The 23500-nt window shown below is 45.0% G+C and overlaps 1 protein-coding gene across 1 annotated transcript in view; it reads left to right on the top strand.

Moving 5' to 3' along the window:
- The window catches only part of PKD1L3 (polycystin 1 like 3, transient receptor potential channel interacting), a 305810-nt gene that overhangs the window by 132499 nt on the left and 149811 nt on the right, over nt 1-23500 (top strand). The window contains exons 15-16 of the mRNA XM_029610662.1: nt 7076-7307; nt 17640-17739. Of these exons, the coding sequence (XP_029466522.1) occupies nt 7076-7307; nt 17640-17739 (332 nt within the window). The remainder of the gene's footprint in view (nt 1-7075; nt 7308-17639; nt 17740-23500) is intronic.

Here is a 23500-nt window from a genome sequence, read left to right as displayed (position 1 = left end):
AATTTAGCTAAATAAGTTGCCAAGTATCATGGCTAAGCCATTTAGATGGATAACTTTTCAGTTATCCGTCTAAATGACTTTTACGGTCCAGGGTACTGATATCCCACGATATTTATCCCATGCCTTTTTAAAATTCATTTACTGTTTTCATCTTTACTACCTCTTCCGGAAGGGCATTCCAGGCACCACCACCCTCTCCATGAAGAAATATTTCCTGACATTTGTTCTGAGTTATCATCCTTAAAGTTTCATATACTGACTCCTAGTTCTACTGTTTGCTTTCCTCCAGAAAAGGTTTGAGGAACATACATCATTAAAAGCATTCAGGTATCTCAAGGTCTGCATCATATCTCCCATGCACTTCCTCTCTTCCAGAATATACATATTCAAATCCTTCAGCCTCTCCTCATAAGCCTTCTGATACAGACCCCACAACATTTTGGTTGCCATTCTCTGGACCTCCTCTGTCCTGTTTCTATCCTTTTTGAGATATAGTGTCCAGAACTGAACACAGGACTACACCAAGGACCTGTAGTGTACAAGGGCATTATCACCTCTTTTTTCTTACTGGTGTGGCACTCCTACTGGGTCTGGCCACTAGATGCCACTATCCCTGTCCTTAGAACACACTTAGGCCTGCATTTTCCATTCTCGCAGAGAATGGTGAATCCCGGCGGTAAGGGGGGCGGAAAGGTGAAGGGGGGAGGCGAGCCAGTGAAAGCCAGCAGTGATCACACCACCGCGGAGTTATCGCTGCTGGCTTTGGCACCCAATAGCGCAACCGTGAAAGGTGGTGCTATTGGATGCGCTACTGGCGGCAATAACGTGGGTTACGTTATCGCTGCCAGCGAAGATACCACCGCGTCCACCTCCTCGCCGCCCCGATTCCTCCCCTCCCCACCCCAACTCCACCCCCGCTTGCTATCACACGTGAAAAGTCCCTTTTCGCGTGCGATACGGACAGAAAATAACCCCCTTAGATAGGAGCCATCCATACCTTTCAGACCCTCCCACCTGGAGGTTCTGATTGGATGACTCAGTGCTATTTAGCCCAGCCATCTTAAGTCTCAAGGTTAGAGAGAACAGCTGCAGAGTAAACATGTATTTTTTCCATACTCTAGTAGGGCCTCACGGCCTTGCCCAAAGGAATTTTCTTTTAGAAGAGTCACCTCACCTTGCACACCCTGCAAGAGGGTCCTTCTTCTAATTTACAGTGAGATAGATGTTTAAGCCTGATAACCCTTTGGGGCTAAGGGGCTCTCTCCAGGGGACCAAAGACATGTGAGCCTACTCTTCTCCCTAGGTAGGAAAGTACCAGTGATGGTCCTGCTGAAAGAGTCAGTGAGGGCAGAGAAGATATCCTGATTAAGTATTAAGCATTTTTTGGAACTACAGAGTAGTGGGGAGGTTTTTCGATCCCCTTCCACACTGGGATTTCAGTGCTGTGAATAGCCTGGTCCCCAGATTTTTCCACAAGAGAAATCACAGGAATTAACAGCTAAGATGAATGAACAACTGAACCAAGGAAAGAGCAAGAAAAGGATATCTCCCCAAGGAATCAAGACAGGCTGGGTGTCCATGAGAAAGACGATCTCTAAAGTTAGGATTTTTGCAAAGCAAGAGGGACCCCTCACTAGGATCCCATGGGACAGCCGCTGGGAGAATATGGACATTTAAAATCACCATGGACTCTATCCAGAGGTCTGTAATAAGGATACTGTCATTGAATGTGACAAAGTTATGCTCTGCTCCAACCCTACCTGATTCACATGACCCTTCTGCCATTAGATAGAAGTTTATTGTTTATAGAGATGTGGATTCTAACTTTAGAGTAATGAAATTTCTTTTATTTCAGATAAAAAGTGATAAAGCATATGAATAACTTTATGAAGAATTACAGTGCTTAAACCTCATTTGAATCACGCAGTGCAGAGCTATAAGTGTGAATAATGCAATAGTGACTGCCACAATAGAGATTAGATAAACATCTACTAAAGACATTTCTCTAGTAAAATAAATGCATTTCTAATACATATCTTGCTAATACTTGCTAGAAATAATAGTACCTAATTAGAAAAGGGTTCTCATATGTAGAAAAGTAAAATTTCTCACCAGATCTCACGAAGATATTAGCCCACTATTGTCTGTCTCTCTCGTGCACGCGATCAGTCAAAGTTCTGCCTGCATTGCTTTCTTTGTTAGCAGTGGTTTAAATAAACAGAAAAAAACCAGGTAGGGGCTAGTCTGCTCCTTCTCTTCCAAAAGTTAACAAATTCCTCCCCCCTCCCTTCCTGAAACAGAGGGGTCTGGAGCTGGAAGGCTTCCCAGCACATTAAAGTTGCCTTCCTTGCCCCCCTTCTGACGGGGCTAGTCAGGAAGAGTTCCCATTTCCTTCTAACTCAGAGCAGAGATAAGAAATAAAAACATCTTCTACTTTTTTATTTTTTCTTCTGAGCTTCCAAGGACACAGGTGTCAGTTGGAAGACAACCAAAAGAGGCCCCTTTCTAATACATGGCCTAGAAAAGCAAATCTCATGTCTCAATAGTGACTACACTGAATATACTTGATTACAAATAAACACATTTTCATATTTAATAAAATATTTTCTGACAATACCTACCTACACAGAAAGAACCCTGTAACTACAGTCAGATGTACACTCATCATCTTGGGATGATGGGATCACCGGTGTCTCCAAGTGTTGCATGTATGTATGTGGCAGCATTTGAGGAACAATTTGTTTATTGTTCTAGATGGTTTGCCAATGTGGTGACCTGGAAAAGGTACATTGATGATCTCTTCTTTGTATGGCAGGGGAATATGGATGATTTACAGGTATTTTTAGCAATGTTGAATTCCACTGACATAAATCTAAAATTCACGGTGAATTATAGTACTTCACTGGTTACCTTTCTTGATATGACTGTTTATATTGATAAACAAAGATTAGTCTCAACGGTGTATAGAAAAAAGACTGATCGTAACACGTTGTTACATTATCAAAGTTTCCATCCTAAATTATTAAGGAATAACATCCCCATTGGACAATTTTTACAATATCGTAGATTATGTACATCGGAGTCTGAATTTGAAATACAGTCACGACAACTGTTTGAAAGGTTTGTGGACAGGGGGTATAAGAAAAAGGTTATCAAAAAAGCTTATAAGAGAGCGCGTTTTGCGAATCGAGACAACTTGCTTGTTCCTCAATGTAGAGAGAAATTCGAGCGGATGGTGTGTACCATCCCTTACTCGTCTAAAATATCTGGGATCAAATCTAGTATTCTTAGACATTGGCATATATTGTCATCCATTCCAGGGTTTGTGGATACATCGGTGTTTGCAGTAAGAAAGTGTCAGAATTTGAAAGAAAACTTAAAATATCGATTTTTAAAGGGAATGGATGAGGATCAAACAGGACAAATTATTTGTGGGACCTGCTCGGTATGTTGTCATGCGATTCAATGCACGGAATTTTGTCATCCCATGTTAAATGCTCCCTACAGCTTACCAGGGTTATTTTCTTGCAATTCGAAAGGAGTTATATACTTAATTGTTTGTCCATGCAATTTAATTTACATTGGCCAGACGACTAGAACAATTCGGGTTCGTATCATTGAGCACAGAAGTAGAATTAATGCCCAAGTAGAACATGCTCCGCTTGTCAACCATTGGATGGAACAAAGACATACTGTTAGTGATTTAAGATTTATGGTGATTAAGCGTCTATATGCCCCTAATGGGGGTGATATATCGGCGAAATTGCGAAGATTAGAGCAACGATTGATCTTTCAATGGAGAACGATGAGTCCTTATGGTCTAAATGGACCCATTGAATGGCAGGCATTTTTTAAATAAGTTCATTGGATAATTTAGTATACTGATTGATGGCTCTTTATAATGGCCTTAGCTGTATTGGTTTTCGTCACGACGTTGCAACATGTGATTGACGCTACGTGGACGCCAGCTCGATTTACGTGAGTAGTGAAGATGGTGGCAGTTTGTGCATTTCTGAGATGCGGCAGGTAATTTGATAGGAAATGTTAGTTTATGTGGTGCGTTGTGCTTGTTGTTTTGTAGGGATGTATGCTTTGACATACCCGGTATATAAATCATGGTATAAAAGAGTTTTCGGGAATTTCGTGTGATGATGAAATTGGAGAAAAAGCTGATGTATATATGCCATTGAAGTTTTTGGGTTTGTATCTATCTAGTGATGGGGGAGTGAATTGGTATATGGTTATATACTGGATATGAATGTTGAAGGTTGTTTATGTTGATATTTCAGATATCAGTAGTCTACGTTTGATTATATTGGAGAATTATATTGGGAAATTCAACTTTCACGCACTTATAACACAAGTCCCTGAGGAAGCCCCATGAGGGGAGAAACAAAGATTTTTTGTTGGACAATGATGTAAATTGGGTTTGGAATGTAACAACGATCATGGCGAATATGATACAATGAAAATGAAGTTATTGTAATCTGACATATACAAAGTACTGTATTTGGTTACATTGATTGTTAAAAATCTAATAAGAATCTCTTGCAATCACTATGTTCTGGAAATGTTTTTAACATGTTTTTAGGTGAGTGTGAATGGGTTTGAATGTGGTAGTGAGTATTTTATTGTCTAGATAGAGTAAAAAATTAATAAAGTTTGCACATTATTCTAAAAGTGTAGTATTCTTTGTTAAATATAATTGTATACTTAAAAGGATACATTGTGATCTCATTACCCTGTGTGTATATTTACCACAGTGAGTACGGCATCTTATCAATGAAACAGTATAACAGCAGCGGCACGCTCAGCCACATCGTCCTCAGCACAAGGGATTGCGTGTAGCGGGTGTGGTGCTAAGAGACTGCTAGCAAGGCTGTGATTTCTAATCATCAGATAGCCAAGCATGCAGTTTAGACCCACAACTTTACCAACACTTCTATTTATTGATACGTACAGACATTCTGATTTAAAGTTAATTCTGACTTTTGTCAAGAAATGCTTCAAGCGACACAGCGATATAAACAAAGACATTTATTGAATTGAGGCATTATGTCTGACAAGCCAATTTTCAAGAACTAAAATTCAGGTAATAGTAGCCATCCTAAATCACCACTGGAAGAGGCTTACACCATGCAGATGGTCAGAGGCCAATGGATAATCAAAGTGATCGTCCCCATTGGAGGGCCAGGCCATTATTTTGGGTTAATGCAAGCTGCAAGACCAGTACAATACCCATGTCATATGCCAGTATTGGAACGATACTAGTCATTGAATGTGTCATCTGCAATGCGATACAACAGCTGGAGCATCTTTTCACGCACTTCTACTGCTGCAAGGGACCCCTATTTCAGGATATTGGAGTAGGCCCAGGGATTACTGTTGGATGGCAGGCCAGTCTATCCACCTCAAGTGCATTTTGCTGCTTAGTGGTGCCACAGCATGACAGTCCTCTATCACCCAAAGGGTCTGAAACCAGTAGGAGCAGCACAATCCTGCCGAAGACTTTGTCAGCGGAAAAACCTCCTTTGCCGGCAGCATCCTCAGCACCCGAGGTGGTCACTGCAGCAAAGGCCGAGATAGAGTGGAGCCAGGCGATGGCAAGCGGTGATGCTCCAGAAGTGGTGATGGAGGCCATCAAGGAAGGCCCCCCTATGGGCGGGGCTGGAGGTGATACTGGAAAGCTTTCCTGGGCTGAACAGATGGAGGCCCAAAAGCAACACAAATTAGCAGTGGAGATGATACTATTGGTAATTGGGCAAGGTAGATGGGTTCCCAGATCCATGGAGTCCAAACCCATGTGGCTGTCGACACCATCGAAAATGTACCCACACCATCTAAAATCAGTGCCACCCCATGATTTGCCTGTGCTGCTGCTGCAGCAGCGGATACAACCTCTACAAATTCGGGAGCCTTGGCCAGCTGGATTTGGGCCGAATCACATTTATGCCAGATGGAGCACTGTGAGTGCCCCATAGCCATTACTGCACAACCATTACCTTCTGCCAAGAGATGAAAGACTAGACATTTATTTTTTTATTTAATTTGCTTTTCCAGCTTCAACCCCTTCTCAACTAGAATATTCTCATGCATCTCTGACCAAAACCCTGGACTGTATCACTGTGGCCACGCCAAGAGAAGAGAGACGTAGCTCTAGTGGTTAGAGCAGCGGGCTCTAACCCAGGCAACCAGGGCTCAAATCCTGTGGTTGCTCCATGTGACCTTGGGCAAGCCACTTTACTCTCTTTTGCCTCAGATACAAAATTAGAGTGTAAGCCCTGTGGGGATAGGGAAATACTTATAGTACCTGAATGTAATCTGCTTTGATGTACACTATGATGTACTGAAAAGCAGAATATATAAATGATTTTGTCCATTCACTACTCTGACAATTACAAAACATCCTCTGCCTGGAGGAGCCTAAAATTTACTGAAGGGACCATAGGCCCCTTTACACTGGGACCTTTCTGGGTTTCACCCAGAGACCAGGATTTTAATGAAATCTTTGGTTTCTGGCGAATCTCTGGGTGCTGCAGCTGCCACATGTTGGACTGGAGGAAAGTGGAGCCTTCAGCATACTGACCAAAAGGAAACAGAGAAATCAGCCCACATGGGTGGGAGGCAGCAGGGTCAGTGTGGGCATCTGAATCAGCCACATAGGCTGGAAGAAGGCAGAAATATTGGTCCACACAGCTGGAGGAAGCAGTGGTGCAGTGATGGTGGCTGTAGGACTGAGGTAGCAGCTTCAGAGGTGGGAGGGAGAAGGAAGAAGAGTGTTGAGGTCTGGTCTGAGAAGGGAAGGGGAAGGGAGAGAGCTGGAGGGGTGGGGGGCGGGGGGGGGAGAATGCTTCCTACATGTACTTTTAGATGCAGACAGGTTGGGGAAATTTTTAGAGCTTCAATTTCTGCAGGTAAATATCTGTGAATATTGCCCTCCCTTCAACCAAACTTACCTAAATAACTTCATTTTAATAAGGACATAGAATAGTTTGTTCTAAGCCTCTCTTTTTTTTTTTAGCTTCTGTTTTTCTCTGAGGGATTCTTGCACTCACACTTTCACTTCTGCTTTCAGCATGGTCACTGGCTTTCCCATTCCTAACCGGACACAGCGGGTATCCATCTCCAGCCACCTCCCCACATGGTTCCCTCATGTTTGCTGGTTCTGCTTGTTTGCCATCTCTGCATTCTCAGCCTTCTACCTGGTACTTCTGAGTCTGAATATGAGCAAAGAAAAGGCCATCAGCTGGCTTATTTCCATGGTGCTGTCGCTCCTTCAAAGTATCTTCTTACTTCCACCTGTCAAGGTAAGAGGTTCCCAAAGGAAATCAGTCTTCCTTTCCATGCAGTGACAGAGCTCTTCCTGTCTGTGCAGAGACCCAGAGAGAGAGAGAGAAGAGGCTGACTGACCTCTAGTATGACCCTTAAAAGGAGTCTGGAGAACAGATCTACCATCACCAGCAATCCTTCCTCTTGAATTTGAGGCATCCGGTCTGCAGCTAGCCCAGGTTAAGGTGCCAGTACTAATTCCACTGTCACTGAGAGCAAACAGATTTATGAAGGAGAGTCAGAATGAGAGCTGCAGGTTACTGCTTGTCACACATGACTGATAGGGGATATGATAGAAGTTTATAAAATAATGAGTGGGGTGGAACAGGGAACTAGGGAACAATTATTTACCCTTTCGGATAGTACTAGGACAGGGGATAAGCCATGAGCTATCTGGTAGCTGATTTAAAACAAACCAAGGAAACTTGAGGGGGGAGTTCAGTCAGTGCACAATTAAGCTGTGGAATTTGTTACTAGAGGATGTGGTGAAAGTTAGTAGCATAGTCAGATTTAAAAAAAAAGGTTTGTACAAGTTTCTGAAGGATGGCTCTATTAACACTTGGCAGGTGTGGGGATTGCAGCGTCTCTCATCTGGGAATTGATCTCTCTCCCCATTTGGATCTGCCACAGATTTCTAAGTGATGTGGATTGGCCACTGTTGGAGACAGGATGCTACAGTGGGCTCAGTGGGCCATTGGTCTGACCCATTATGGTACCACGTATGCCAGCACTATTAAAATAAATCCTCCAATATTAGCAAGTATTTTAAAGATTCAAACAATCGGAAATAAGACCTTCATAATGGGCACTCCCGTCATTGAAAGCCTTCTCTTACCTTATGTATAAATCGCTGGTCTCTGTGTTCTGTGAGAATTTGTGTGCATATTTCTTATAGGGTTCGTTTTGTTTTAATTTTTCTAATTGCAAATAAAACTCTTTGTAAGGTCCCAAGCAGAGAATAACTTATCTGATATATGATGACGTTTGATGCTGCTGTACCTGATATGGGTCAATGTTTCTAAAAGCATCTGCATCAGGGGATACCACCAGTTTGTTTGCTAAACAAACCGGTGGTATCCCCTGATCAGTAACTACTTTATAGATTAAAGTGTTACATCAGGCCTTAAAACACCAATACACCTCCTATTATGAAAACCGAACATGCCAAGCTACTCTAGATCCCTACCCAATACCTACAAGCTAGCAGAATACCTTACCTCGGTCACACATGCAGAACACAGACAGACAGAATGCAGACTAGAGAGATCATAAAGTAGAAACAAACGTGCACACATGAAAACAGCAACAAGTCAGATTCTGTGTGCAGTACAACAGTGGAAAGCGAGCATCACCATCATTCCTTATAAAACAAACAATAAAATCAAGAAACGTAAAACATCAAACATATGGTACAGTTCTATGTAATGCCTGTTGCAATATTCTGTTCCACTGTAAACCGATATGATATGTAACTTTCTACATGAATGTCGGTATAGAAAAGTCCAAAATAAATAAAAATAAATAAACAAATGCAATGCGGAAGGAAGCTATAAGTAATATCTTGATCTGCGGGAAGACCCAACTCAGGGATTGAACCATATGGCACTTGTTGCTACAACTACCATGAGCCACTCCTCTAGCACTATGAGACCTAATCAGCACTGCAGAGAGGCACAGAACTTAGACAGTCCTTTCTCCATGGCACTAACAATGAGACGTTTCAGGAAATGTTCTTATTTCAGTGAATATGGTTAAAACTGAGTGGGATAACATCTGGAAGAGCTATTTCTGGGAATGTTTATTTGTTCAAAGAGCATGCCTTTTGTTTGCCATTGATTCTTTCATAGTTACACAGCTGACAGGGATTTATGCAACACTGGTGAAATCCACACTCGCTATTAGCTGCAGCTTTCTCCTGTTCCATTTGGGGCTGCCAGCTCAGTTGGAGCAAGACTCTTCTGCACTATAGTACCTTAAGCCTTTATTCACAACTACCCAGAGTTATTTCCCCATTTTATAAGCCCCTTTGTTCCCCTCTCATCTAGCACTTGTAGCAACAACCCTCTCATAAGCCCTTGTAGCAACAACCCTTGGCCATAGGACACAGATTACCACTCCTTTTATGCACACGGTATGCGGGCACATCAAGTCTGATCAGTACGTGTGACCATTGTGTGATGGGAAAGACTCCCTCCCTGGGACTGTGAACACTGCTGCTGTAGCATCCCCGTGCCTGTTGGGCAGAATCCAAGCTCAGGAACTCACTGCTGTTGCGTCGGAGGTGGACTCTTGGGGCGAGGTGGGGTTGATGCAACCCGTAGGTAAGGACCTACGGGTCCCCACCGTCGGTAGGTGGAATGGGCTGAGAAGCAGAGGCCGCTGGAGCTTCACCTATACCAGCCCTCATTCCCCACGGGTTGAGCCTTTGGATGCCGGGACCAGCAGGACTTAGGTGGACCTCTGTATATAGCTGCAGAAGTTGGTTCAGCCCACAGACAGCCGGCAAGACATGGTACAGTCCTACTCTGGACTGGATAATGTCCTGGAAACTCGGGCGCCAATGGAACAAAGGCAGACAAAGGGTGCTTGAGCAATGGTAGGCCGAAGCCTGTTGAATCCACATCCAGGGAGTAGACAGAAGAGGCGTCCAATGGCAGGCTTGGGTCAGGGCTGGCGGCGATCCAGAGGCAATGGCAAGCAAGGCTGAGTTCTGATCATGGAGAAAATCAATAGCATAGTCAAGCAAAGCTGAGGTCAGGTCACGGAGACAGTCAATAGCGTAATCAAGCAAAGCTGAGGTCTGATCATGGAGAAAGTCAATAGAGTAGTCGGACGAAGCAAAGATCAGGGTCTGGAGATAGGCACTACATAGTCAGACAAGCAGAGATCTGGGGCTGGAGATAAGCTGTAACATAGTCAGGCGAAACAGAGGTCTGGGTCTGTAGACAGACTGTAGCGTAGTCAGGCAAAGCAGAGGTCCGGGTCGGGAGATAGGCTGTAGTATAGTCAGGTGAAGCAGAGGTCTGGGTCTAGAGATAGGCTGTAGCGTAGTCAAGCGAAGCAAAGTCAAAGTCTGTGTAGTCAATCTGAAGCATAAGCAGGGCAGGAACAAGGAAACAGGAACTGGGAACGAGGAACAGAAACACAGGGAATAGACGAATCTCTTAGTAGCAACGAGTACTCGACCAGTGAAGAGACCTGTTGCAAAGGCAATGCTAAGGAGTGGAGCCTGAGCTTAAATACTATGAAGAGGTTGACGTCATCATCCGGAGCTACGGCTAGACTCCCGCCACGGTCCCTACTTAATGATCAGTGATGCGCGCGCACCTAGGGAGGGGCACGGCATGGGTAGTGTTGTCTCTCCGTGGGCCACGTGGAGAGGTCTGACGAGTAGTGGCAGCAGGACCAGGAACGCCAGGTACAGTGGCAGAGCTGGAGTCACTGAGGGAGGCCCGAGGATGGAGCTGGCGGCCCACTGCTGCCAGCGAGGAGGAACCAGAGGCTGGAGTCCCTGCGGAGAGGTGAGAGGGCCATGCCGCGGGTCTGCCGCGTTGGCATTTGTAACAGTACCCCCCCTTTATGCCCCCCTCTTGGAGGTCGGGGTTTGCCCGGATGGGCACGATGATAGTTCAAGAGGAGGGTTTTGTCCAAGATGTTCTGAGCTTGTTCCCAAGAATTTTCTTCGGGTCCATAACCCTCCCAGGAAGGGAGGTATTCCCACCGGCAGCCCCTATGGCGGACTTCGAGGACTTTGTGTACCTTGTATTTCGTGTCAGTTTCCACCACGAGTGGAGGTGGTTCAGGAGCCTTTCGGGCAGGCCCGGATTGGACCACAGGTTTTAGGAGAGATACATGAAACGTATTATGCATTCCCAGCGTAGGAGGCAACCGAAGCTGGTATGTAACGGGTCCGATGCATCAGGTGACTGTAAAAGGTCCAATATACCTTGGAGCGAACCTTTGGGAAGGTATTCTGAGTCTGATATACCGAGTACTTAACCAAACTTTCTGGCCAGGGAGGAATTCAGCAGATGAGCGTCGATGACTATCAGCAGTTCTCTTGGCCCGGGAAGCGGCTTGATATAAGCGAAGATTCGTCTGCTCCTATAAAGTCTTTGAGGGTATCCGCAGTAGCCTATGTCACAGGGGATGATACTGACAAACATATGGGCAGTGGTGGTCATGCTTGTTTTCCATAGACGATAGAGAATGGTTATGTGCCTGTAGCAGTGGCAATATGGGAATTGTGAGAAAACTCCGCCCAGGATAAAAGTTCGGACCAATTGTCTTGGCGGTCATTGATGTAAGTGCGCAGGAAGGCCTTCAAGGAGCAATTCATTCGCTCTGCTTGTCCGTTAGCTTGGGGATGATAGGCAGTTGTCAAACTGATATTAATACCGAATTTTCGGCAAAGATCGCACCAATATCTGGCAGTGGACCTCTATCTGAGACTATGTCCTTGGATAGGCCATGCAATCTAAAGATATGGTGAAAAAATAGGCGTGCCAACTCTGGAGCAGATGGTAGGCTTGGTAGAGGGACAAAATGGGCCATTTTTGAAAATCAGTCTATGGTTACCCATATTACGGTATGACCCTTTGACGGAGGCATATCCACGATGAAATCCGTAGACAGGTGGGTCCACGGTTCCTTGGGAGCCAGAAGTGGTTGCAGGAGACCCCAAGGTCGACCGACCAGGGGCTTTTGCTGTGTACAAGTGTTATAGGATTCAACATATGCTTTAGTGTGAGAGACCATAGTAGGCCACCAGAAGAACCGCTGGAGCAATGCCAAGGTTTGTGCTCGTCCTGGATAATCTCAGTCCCAGTGGAGAACTCTTTCTCGGAGTCATCAGGGCACGACAGTCTTCCCAGCAGGGACTGGGTGAGTAGCGGCTGGGTTCTTCCGGAGTATCAGGCTCGAAAGAGCATCTTAGGGCATCTGCCTGGAGGTTTTTATCGGCTGGATGATAACGAGGCTCAAAATTGAACCTGGAAAAGAACAGAGCCCATTGAGCTTGATGGGCATTGAGACGTTGGGCCTGGTTCAGATGCTCCAGGTTCTTATGATCAGTGAACACAGTAAACTTATGTTGCGCACCCTCTAGCCACGGGCGCCATTCTTCGAGGGACAATTTTATGGCAAGTAACTCATGATCTCCTATGCTGTAGTTCGCTCCGCAGATGAGAATTTACGGGAGTAGAATGAGCACGGGACTGTAGTACTGGAAGCAGTGCATTGGCTCAGGACCGCCTCAGTTCCAATAGCGGAAGTGTCCACTTCCATAAGAAATGGATGGTTTGGGTTGGGATGATGTAGGCAAGACTCCGCCTGGAAGACTTCTTTGAGGTGGTGGAAGGCTGGGACTGCCTCTGGAGTCCAATTTCGAGTATTTTGTCCCTTACAAGTTAGGGCTGTCAAAAGAGCGGCCAGAGTAGAGTAACGTGGGATGAAATTGTGATAGTAGTTTAGAAACACCAGGAAGTGCTGGAGAGCTTTAAGGCCCACGGGCTGTGGCCAATCCCGGATTCCTTTTAACTTAGCCTGGTCCATGGAAAATCCTTGTTGGAAGATAATGTATCCAAGGAAAGGCAGGCTGGATTTCTCATACAGGAATTTATCCAATTTTGCAAACAAGTGGTTCTCGTGAAGACGTTGGAGGACGGTACGAACATCAGTGCGGTGTGTGGCCAGGTCTTTAGAAAAGATAAGGATATTGTCCAGGTAGGCCACAAACTTGGTATACAGCAAATCTCTGAAAATTTCGTTCATCATTCGCTGGAAAACTGCGGGCGTGTTACAGAGGCCGAAAGGCATCACTAGGTATTCATAATGCCCATCCTGGGTGTTAAAGGCAGTCTTCCAAATGTCGTTGGGACGGATTCGCACCAGGTTATATGCCCCATGTAGGTCCAATTTTGTGAAAATAGATACTCCCTGAAGACAATCGAATAATTCTGAGATTAGTGGCAGAGGATACCTGTCTTTGCGGGTGATGATGTTTAGGCCACGATAGTCAATACATGGCCTAAGTGACCCATCTTTCTTGGTCCCAGCAGGAGAGGTAGAGGGGCGGATGAATCCCTTCGTAAGGTTTTCTTGGATGTACTCCGTCATGGCCCTCGTCTTGAGTAGAGATAGAGGGTAAGTGCGTCCTCGAGGAGGCGTAATCCCTGGATGAAATCAATAGGACAATCAAACCTCCAAAGAGGCAGAAGAAGGTCTGCTTTTTGTTTGGAAAACACATCTTCGAAATCCGCATAAGGAGCGGGTATGCCAGAGGAAGTGACAGCCAACGGGACCACGGATGGTGGTACTACTTTCTGAAGACAGGACTGGTGGCAGGCAGGACCCCACTCCACCGGTTGCAACAAGCCCCAATTAAATTGGGGAGAATACTTTTGTAGCCAGGGAAGTCCAAGGATGGATGGATTTCTCCACTGCTAACAATTCAAGTTCTTCTGTATGTAGGGCGCCAGTGCACAGCTGGACAGGTTCTGTGGTAAGGGAGATTCAGCTGGGTAACGGTTCTCCATAAATAGGAGGTCTCTAGCGAACGGTTCTTTATGCCCAGGAGCTGGACAAGATCCTTGAGAATGAAATTACCTCCTGTTCCAGAATCCAACAGAGCAAGAACTGGAAAGGACCAGGAATCCCAGATCAAGGTGACCGGTACAGATAATTGAGGGGCCGGAGAGGTTGCTCCCAAGTTCGAGATCCCTACTGAACTTAGGCTGGGAAGTTTCCCGGACAGATAGGATAGGTCTGTAGATGGTGGCCAGGTGCTCCGCAATACAGACACAGACCGGTTTGTCTCCGCCGGAGGTGCTCTTCCAGTGTCAGCCACCCACGACCCAACTGCATGGGTTCTTCCGTCTTAGCCACAGTAGTGACCCTGCTTGGGGCAGGGTTGATGGTCGGTGGAGAACGGAACCGAACCCAAGAGGGTTTCTTGGGCATCCGAATCTCTAGGTGACGCTCTTGGAGACAGTGGTCAATTTGGCCTGTCAAGTATATAAGGTCATCAAGAGAGGATGGGAACTCCATTACAGCCAGCTCATCCTTCAGCTGTGAGGAAAGTCCATCCAGGTAGATGTATTTATCTATTTATTTATTTATTTAACGCTTTTTATATACCGGCATTCGTAGGACACATCATGTCGGTTTACAGGTAACTATGAAAGGAAATTACAAAGGAAAGACTGCCTTCGAGATGGCTCGAAGGCAGTCTTCCTGCCAAGGGAGCTCGGAAGCCAAAGTCCGAAACTCGATGGTATAGTCGAAGAGACTTCTTTGACCTTGACGAAGAAGTAATAAACTGGTGCTTGCCATGGCATGCCGCCCGGGATCATCGAAGGTCCATCGAAACACAGCCACAAACTGAGACAACTCCCTTAGAAGGGAGTCCGAGCGTTCCCACAGGACGGAGGCCCATGCCAGAGCCTTCCCTTCAAGACGAGATAAGATGAAGGTCCTGGAAGACGGAGGGCTGCAGAGCGAATTGCATATAGCATTGGTTAATGAACCCTCTGCAGAGTCTGGAGTCACCGTTGAAGTGTGGGGGCGCTGCTAAGGCCAACAAAGCTCGAGGCATCGATGATGATGGCTGAAGATGAGGAGGAGCCAGGATAGAAACTGGATTATTGGCGAGGGCATCAAGCCGGGTGTGAAGATGATCTATGGAGGAGGCCAATGCCTCAAGAAACTGCTGTTGTTCTTGTACCTTGGATGCCAGGTCTGGGATGGCCTGGAGGGCACTCGGCTCCACTGAGTCCATGGCCTTTGCAACCTGTTGCATCGGAGGTGGACCCTTGCGCCGAGGTGAGGTTGACACAACCCATAGGTAAGGACCTACGGGTCCCCACCATCGGCAGGTGGAGTGGGCTGAGAAGCAGAGGCCGCTGGAGCTTCACCTATACCAGCCCTCATTCCCTGCAGGTTGAGCCTTTGGGTGCCAGGAACAGCAGGACTTAGGTAGGCCTCTGTATATAGCTGCATAAGAAGTTGGTTCAGCCCAGAGACAGCAGGCAAGAGATGGTACAGTCCTACTCTGGACTGGATAATGTCCTGGAAACTCGGGCGCCAATGAACAAAGGCAGACAGAGGGCGCTTGAGCAATGGTAGGCCAAAGCCTGTTGAATCCACATCCAGGGAGTAGACAGAAGAGGCATCCAATGGCAGGCTTGGGTCAGGGCAGGCAGCGATCCAGAGACAATGGCAAGTAAGGCTGAGGTCTGATCATGGAGATAATCAATAGCGTAGTCAAGCAAAGCTGAGGTCAGGTCACGGAGACAGTCAATAGTGTAGTCCAGCAAAGCTGAGGTCTGATCACGGAGAAAGTCAATAGCGTAGTCGGACGAAGCAAAGGTCAGGTCTGAAGATATACAATACGTAGTCGGACAAGCAGAGGTCTGGGGCTGGAGATATGCTGTAGCGTAGTCAAGCGAAGCAGAGGTCGGGGTCTGGAAATAGGCTGTAGTTTAGTCATACGAAGCAGAGGTCGGGGTCAAAGTCCGTGTAGTCAATCTGAAGCATAAGCAGGGCAGGAACAAGGAAACAGGAATCAGGAACAACGAGGAACAGGAATGCAGGGAAGAGACGAATCTCTTAGTAGTAACGAGTACTCGACCAGCGAGGAGACCTGTTGCAAAGGCAACACTATGGAGCGGAGCCTGAGCTTAAATACTATGAATAGGTTGACGTCATCATCCAGGGCCACGGCTAGGTTCCCACTGAGGTCCCTATTTAAGGATCAGCGATGCACGCGTACCTAGGGAGGGGCGCAGCGCGGGTAGTGGCGTCTCTCTGCGGGCCACACAGAGAGAGTCAACGAGCAGTGGCAGCAGGACCAGGAATGCCGGGAATAGTGGCAGAGCCGGAGGTACCGGGGGAGGCCCGAGGATGGAGCTGGTGGCCCACCACCGCCATCGAGGAGGAACCAGAGGCTGGAGTCCCTGTGGAGAGGTGAGAGGGGCGTGCTGCGGGTCTGCCGCGGACGGCACACATAACAACTGCCACTGAGATGTGATATTTAACATAACATAACATTTATTTCTGTGTTATGATTTGTGGGTGTGTGAACCATTGGCCCGAGATGTGAGTTGTTGCTACTGTGGGGAGGAGCCTCACAGGTCCGCACTGTCGGGAGGAGAGGTATAGGCACAGCAGGGAACTCTGGCACAGTGATGGAGAGGTCCCCAGGGATCAGGAGATTATCCCAGCAGTATGACAGGCTGGAGGCAGTACCTGGGCTAAGACCCTGAAGGGAGGATGCGCCAGACAGACCACTGAGCGGAAGGCACAAGACTAGCCGTGCAGGAAGCTCCCTGAGAGGCGGAGCTTGTACAGCGTAGAGAACATTGATGCAAACACGCAGGAAAGCCCGAGCCAGATCTCTGCTGCAGATGTAGGCAGTGTCCCGGAGAGCGGGGAAATGCCGGCAGTCTAAAGTAGATGCAACCGCGAGGAGCGGGGGGGCTGACAGTCACAGTGATACCTAAGAGCACAACCCCAAGAAGAGGAGGAAGCTCTGAGAGTCTCTTGATGCTTGTAAGCGCGGCCCCAAGGAGTGGGGAGGTGCAGATAGTCTGATATAGAATACAGGCACAACCCTGAGGAACAGGGAAGCCCTGTCATGGAATTCACAGGTTGCCGCGGTGTTCCAGGGAGAATTCCGAGAAGTAGAAAGCCTTGCAGGATAGAAACCAGGAGGCGCAGAGCCAGCCCGAGGAGCAAAGTAGGCCAGGGGAGCGAGACCCGTAAGAGCGCACACTGACCCCTGAGGAGCGGGTGCCAGACAGGGTCCAGGAGCAAAGGCTAGGCAGCGTAGTCTCAGGAACACGAAGGCAGGAGTTGTAGACACGTACGGAACTTGTTGCCAAGTCGGCTAGCTGGGGGCGAAGGTGGAACTTAAGTACAGCAGTCCAATGACATCATCAAACAGGGATGCCCCCGAGGTTCTCACAGAAGAGGCTTCAAAGGCGGGGCCAGTGACGAAAGTGTATACGCCTAGGAAGGCCCGAAGTCGTAGAGGGTGGTAACGGCATCCATGCCGCCATGAGGAGTCCCTGGGAATGTGGCGGTGTAGACTGGCCCGCAACGCAAGGAGACCTGAGGAGGGCAGGAGGGTAGTGCAAGAAGTAAGTACATGCGGTCGCAGCCATCTGCAACCGACAGGCATAACATTCTGTATTGATTTTTACTTGACTTTGGGTAATATAAACTCAAAAAGTGAAGCAGAAAAATGTATCAATAAGAGTGAAAGAGAAAGTGTGGTGTTGATAATAATTAGACTCCATTTCATTCTGCAGGTCTTCTTACAAACACTCTTCCTCTCTCGGATACTGAAGAGTGAAGAAATGGTGGATGCTTGTGAGGAAAGGCAGATGCAGGGAATCCTCAGTCATTTAGGTATTTCCAATTGCATTTCCAAATCCTTACATTTTTCTAACTCATCTCATCTATTTTGAGGTGTAAGAGTACATTCACGGTGGATATGAACCAGGCAGATTTTACCTAGTTTGCATCTATAGAATTCCCACAGATTTGAAACAGTTTGCAGAAAATACCCATGGCAAGGTTGTTGGGTTTTTTTTGTTAAGTCTAACAACCAAACAAAATATGGAATCATCTTCTTATATTTTGTGGCCCATCAGTTTCCTCCTCCTTTGGGTTTGGCTCTGTTAGAACTGGCCTTTCATGGGCAACAGCGCCATGAACCTTCTTTCACAATTAGCTAGGGTTTTACAGCAGATCACATAGGAGAAGTTAATCTGCTGCAATTACAGCTGATGAAGATCTCCTCCTGATCACCTGTGCTCCCTCTGTACACCCTGCTACTGCAGCTTCACTCCTCCCTCCCACATTTCCTCTTCCCTCCCTGTGGCCTGACATCTTTTTCTTCAGAAAAAGTGGGAGTCTTCTCCATCACTTTAAAAGTACAATTGTATTTTAAAGCTTCCATGCCAATACAAAGCATCATGGGAACTGCCAAATGGTGAAATTACTTCTTACCTGATAATTTCCTTTCCATAATACACTCAGAGCAGTCCAGTCTGTCTCTGTCTGTGGGTTATGCATGCCAACCAGCAAATAGAGGCAGAGATCAAGAGACTTGCTGATGTCACCCCTTAAATAGCCTGCCACTATTTCCGTAATAAGCTAACTATGGCAACTTTAATACATAAACCATAATACTGGTTATTATTTATTTATATTTATTTTTTTAACCAGTGAACTTCCAGAAGACTAAGGAACAAAGAAAGAGTTCCTAAGTAACATAAAAAGTCACTCACCTGCAGCGAAGCAGAGGCATTTATGATGCTTTCTAATGTTGCTTATTAGCCTGAAAAAAACATCTGCAATGCATAGAATGAACAAAGACAGTAAAGATAGCAGCAGCATAGGGAGGGTCTTGGACTGGTCTGACTGTATTTATGAAAAGAAAATTATCAGGTAAGAAGTAATTTCACCTTCTTCATCCGGTCAGACCAGTCCAGACAACTGGGATGCACCCAAGCAACTCCCTCATAAGCAAATTGGTGCTCAAGCCCCTCTCAAACTGCAGAGGTGAAGGATGCTTCCTCTCTAACCTTGATATCCAGACGGTTTATAGTAAAGACCTAGTTGCTGTTCTGCAGATCTCCAAAGAAGAGGCCAATCATAACTTTGCCTACAAAGAAGCCTGAGCTCTCGTGGAATGATCCTGTATCTGTTTCGGCAATGGATTATCAGAGCCATGTAAACTGCTGTAATCACTTCTGTAAACCAACATGTCATTATAACTGTAGTGGCTCTGTCTCAGGTTCATACTCTGTCAGGTAGCACTGGATGAAAGAATCATTAACAAGGAGTACCTTTATAGGTCACTCTCTCCAGAACTCCATGTCATAAGTATAACACATCATTGCTCCTAAGATTTAATGTATTAATGAGAGCAATAATTATTTACAAAGACAGAGCAACTCAGTAATCAGACCAAAGAATATTCAGTAAAAGAAAATGCTTATTTATCATATAAGAATAAATTTCTCATATATTCTTTATGAGTAAAATTGATCAAGTCTTTTCTAAAAAGAATACAGAAGAAAAAATTGGTTAGCTTACATATACCAGTTAATTCCAGGTCCCAGACTGCTGTCCTTTGATACAGCAGAGATAATACAGCAGTCCCTGGTTCCCAATTCACATTATATTTATACTTTCATTTATTTAGTGACTTATAGAGTGAAACATTTATGTTTATAGACATACATACTTATACATTAAAATGTTTACATTTGATATACACTTAAAGACAACTTTTAAAAGCCTTATGTACACCAAAGCCGGGAGTTACGTGAGTATCTCAAAACGGTGCACGCTATGCGGATTTTAAGAAGTGCCTGAGTATGTGCATATCTCCTAGTATGTGCACAAATAGAATAGGCCAAAAAGGGGCAAGGTGTGGGCAGTCTGGGTATGTAACATGAAATGTGCACATAAGTATTTATGTGCACAAGCAAGTGCTGGGGTTTCCTACTGAGTAACTTTAATTCTGCTATGGATGGTGTAATGAAACAAAAAAACAAGGCTAGTTAGCGGGGTTTTAAGGGTTGAGGCTAAAACAGTAAAAGGGAGGAATATTAACTAGGAGGGTTAGGAAGTCATATCCTTTACCTGGACGAACTGGGAAAAGACTGGGGAAGCTCGTAATTGCGTTGGCTCACATATCTAATAAAATCCCCCCACTTACATAGTAGAGCCAGCATTTGCACCCACATGCGCATATCATATAAAATTATACACACATGTATGCACAAACAGCTGATTTTTTTACATATGCATCTATGTTATAAAATGGCTGCATCTCTGGGTGTGAGCCAGCATACGCACGTACATGTACACTCACGCGGCTGTTTGAAAGTCACCATAGCTTGCTTATATGCTTTCAGGTAAATTTTGAAAGGAGCACATACAAGTAAAGATATGCTTAATTTTATATCGTGCATGGAAGTACACACATATCATTTAAAATATCCCTGCCATGCATGCAGCCTTTGCACACAAGAGAGAGAGAGAGAGAGAGAGAGTGCACCTCTGTTAGAGAGAATCTGACATTTGTTTAAAAGTCTACTTCAGAGGTAAAATAGTTTATAAGAACAACTCTGATTCTACTTTTAATTTATATTCTTTATTGGAAATCATATGCTATTCATACACAAAACAGATCAATACTCAGGAAGCAAACAGTACACAGGAAGCAAATATAGCAAATATATACTTACATAATAAAGAGCTCAGCGCTGGGCTCTGCAACAGAAACAAAATCCTCGCCAGCCCTACTACATACCAGCTTTGCTTATATAGGTGACAAATCCAAAGTCAGCTAATTATCTGATTTCTGCTTGCATGCTTCACACCACTATATTGTTACGCTGTCTGCCTACAGGCAGCTGTTATTTGTCTCCCCTTATCTTTCTCCCCCCTGCATTCTTTCCCACAGACTATTTGCGTACCCTCTGCGATATCTCCTGCCCCATCCTGTTGTGTCTCTGGTGTCTGTGAATTCCTGCAAAAACAGTTTTATAGCTTTATTCTTTGGCATCTGGCCTTCAAGGTCCCAGGTTTGTGTTCTGGGGCCTGCTGGTATTTTTCCATACCAGCAGTATGTTCGGCAATGGTGGAAAGGGCCGGGGATTGAACCCGGGTGGTATAATCAACAATCCTCCCTTGAACCGGAGGGGCCTCCGGTTCACATTGGTATTCCGGTCTTCACACAGGGGTCTAGCAGAGAGACGAGGGCCGTTCTTCTCAGTCTGGGGACGATGCTTTCCTTAACACCTCCCTTTTAACTACTCTCACTTTCCTCAGCCCTTCTTTCTCCAGCCTGAGTCGTGGTATGTATCATGCGAGCAGTACTCAGATTCATATTGCTATAGGCTATCATATTTGCCCTTACAGATTCTGGTCGTTTCTACATTTTACAAGTCAAATCACAATTCCACAATTTTAATGCAATGCTACTGAATAGAGTTATCAGTAATGGATGAGTAAGCCACTTTACATATTTGCAGCTGAGGGTGATTTTTATCAGTGAGAATATCCCACCAATGATGGGTTAGGTCGTCTTTTCCCAGGCCAAATCTCAGTGCTGCAGCTGATGCTGCCGTTTCCCTATCATCCCAACTCTGAATAATCAGGTCCTGCAATCCACAGTAGTGGAAGAGGCTATAGTAGGAGGGTGGTCAACTTAATTGGTAAACATAATGGGTCAACAAAGGAGACAATTACAAATGACAAGTATGATAGGGTGTAGGAGTCAATTTACCATAGCGGAGCGACCGGTCATCAAAGAATTCGTGACTTAAGGAATGAAGATGTTCAGCTACAAATAACATGTGCTGTAATTAATGAGAGGCAGTGTGCTAATCTATATTTACATAGGTCAAAACAATATGTACTTGAACATGCATGAAACGCTGGTCCTCTCAGGACTAGCAAACAGAAAAACAAGATAGGCGAGAAAATGCTCCTTCTGAGTAATGGGTCAGAATATCCTTATCAATACCTAAACCCCATTTAAACTGCGTGGCCCTGGAGTTTAACTGACACAGAGATCTGCCCAATTTAAAACAGTAGCAAAGCGTGCCTGTGGCCTGCCAGGAGTGTCCACAGTGATTGGTCTCAGTATCTGGAATCTTCTGTCATCCATTGCGATCTCCATTCTTCTTGTTGTATGTGGTTGGCCTCTCTGACTTCTGGGGGACACCCAGCTCATCAGGATAGATATATAGGCCACCTTTCATTGATTATCCAGCATCAGGCCTACTGCGCTCAGTATAGCCTGCATCCACATGTGCAGGTATTTGGGTGCCTCTCCACTCCTCGATGAAATATGGTCTTAGGTCCTTGCTCAACAGCATCTCCCACTGGCAGCATGCAGCCTGCTAATCTCATGATCTTTTAGGTATCTGGAACAGTTAAACTCAGGTGTAGTACATAGTCCCCCACCCCCTGGTGGTGCCAAAAAAGAAAACAACAAAAATTACTGTTTCAAAAATCTAGTCTAGGTCTTTCTTATAAAAATCTGAATCATTAACACAGAGAAGAGCAACTACAGAGCAATAAAACTGCATCAATTCAGTATCATGAACGTGAGAATCAAAATAGTAACAATTGCAAGTAACAGTGTGACTAGGTATTACTGAGTGTATCATAATCATATTTCGTCATAATTATCAGTTATTACATTTCAAAGAGATATACATATTACTTAAAAACATTGTCTAAGTAAGGCCACCCCCATGGAACAAGGAAATTCTGAGCACTTCAGTCCATAAAATTCAAGGTATCTTCTGTGGCAAAGGTTGGGAAGACTTCAAGTTATGAGGTCAATGACAAATGAAGTGTATATGTCTTGCAGCACAGCACTCTGGAAGCTGTCCTCGAAGTACAGCTGCTGCACTCCCAGCACTAATTCAGATGTTTGTGTGTATGGATTAATACCTGATAGAAAATGAATAAAATCAAAATTAAGTAAACAAGAAACTTCTATAATAAACATCAATAAATTCTCGTATGCAATAATCCCTATATACACTATTCATATGGATATCCAATATAATTTTATCATAAATCAAAGAAACAGCTACTTAATATCTAATCCCTTCTTTGTTTCCCACTTTTCTATAAATTAACACAATATTCAGACAAAAACAACCCAGGTGTTGAGACATCCTGTCATTCAAACTGTCACACATCTATTCATTGCACAAAAGACAAAAGAACACTTAACACATATTGTGAGCTCAAAAATCAAACCAAAAAGTAAGGTCAGATCAAAAATAAAAACTGGAAAATGCTTGAATTGGCCAGGGTAAAACAAAAATCAGAATTCTGTTTAAAAGAAATAACCTGGAAAAATCTGGAAAACTTAATGATATCAGTTTCACGTCTTTCATGGCAGGAAGGCTGTCGACCTGGAAAACACAATCTGGCATACAACAAGATGATTACAGTCAAATTATTTCATATTTCTGTTAAGCTACAAGGCACTCTAACTTGGCCTCGGTCTTAGCAGGGACAGCTTTCTTCTTCGCCTTCGGAGCCACTGTGGAATAATATAAATTTTAGTTTTTAACCTTGGAGCATAAAGTCAGTTAGCAGAAAATCTGAGCTACAATGATATCTC

Source organism: Rhinatrema bivittatum, chromosome 7, assembly GCF_901001135.1.
Source record: "Rhinatrema bivittatum chromosome 7, aRhiBiv1.1, whole genome shotgun sequence".
NCBI lineage: Eukaryota > Metazoa > Chordata > Amphibia > Gymnophiona > Rhinatrematidae > Rhinatrema > Rhinatrema bivittatum.
The sequence above is the reverse complement of the archived record's forward strand: the minus strand, read 5'-3'. Positions and strand labels throughout refer to the sequence as shown.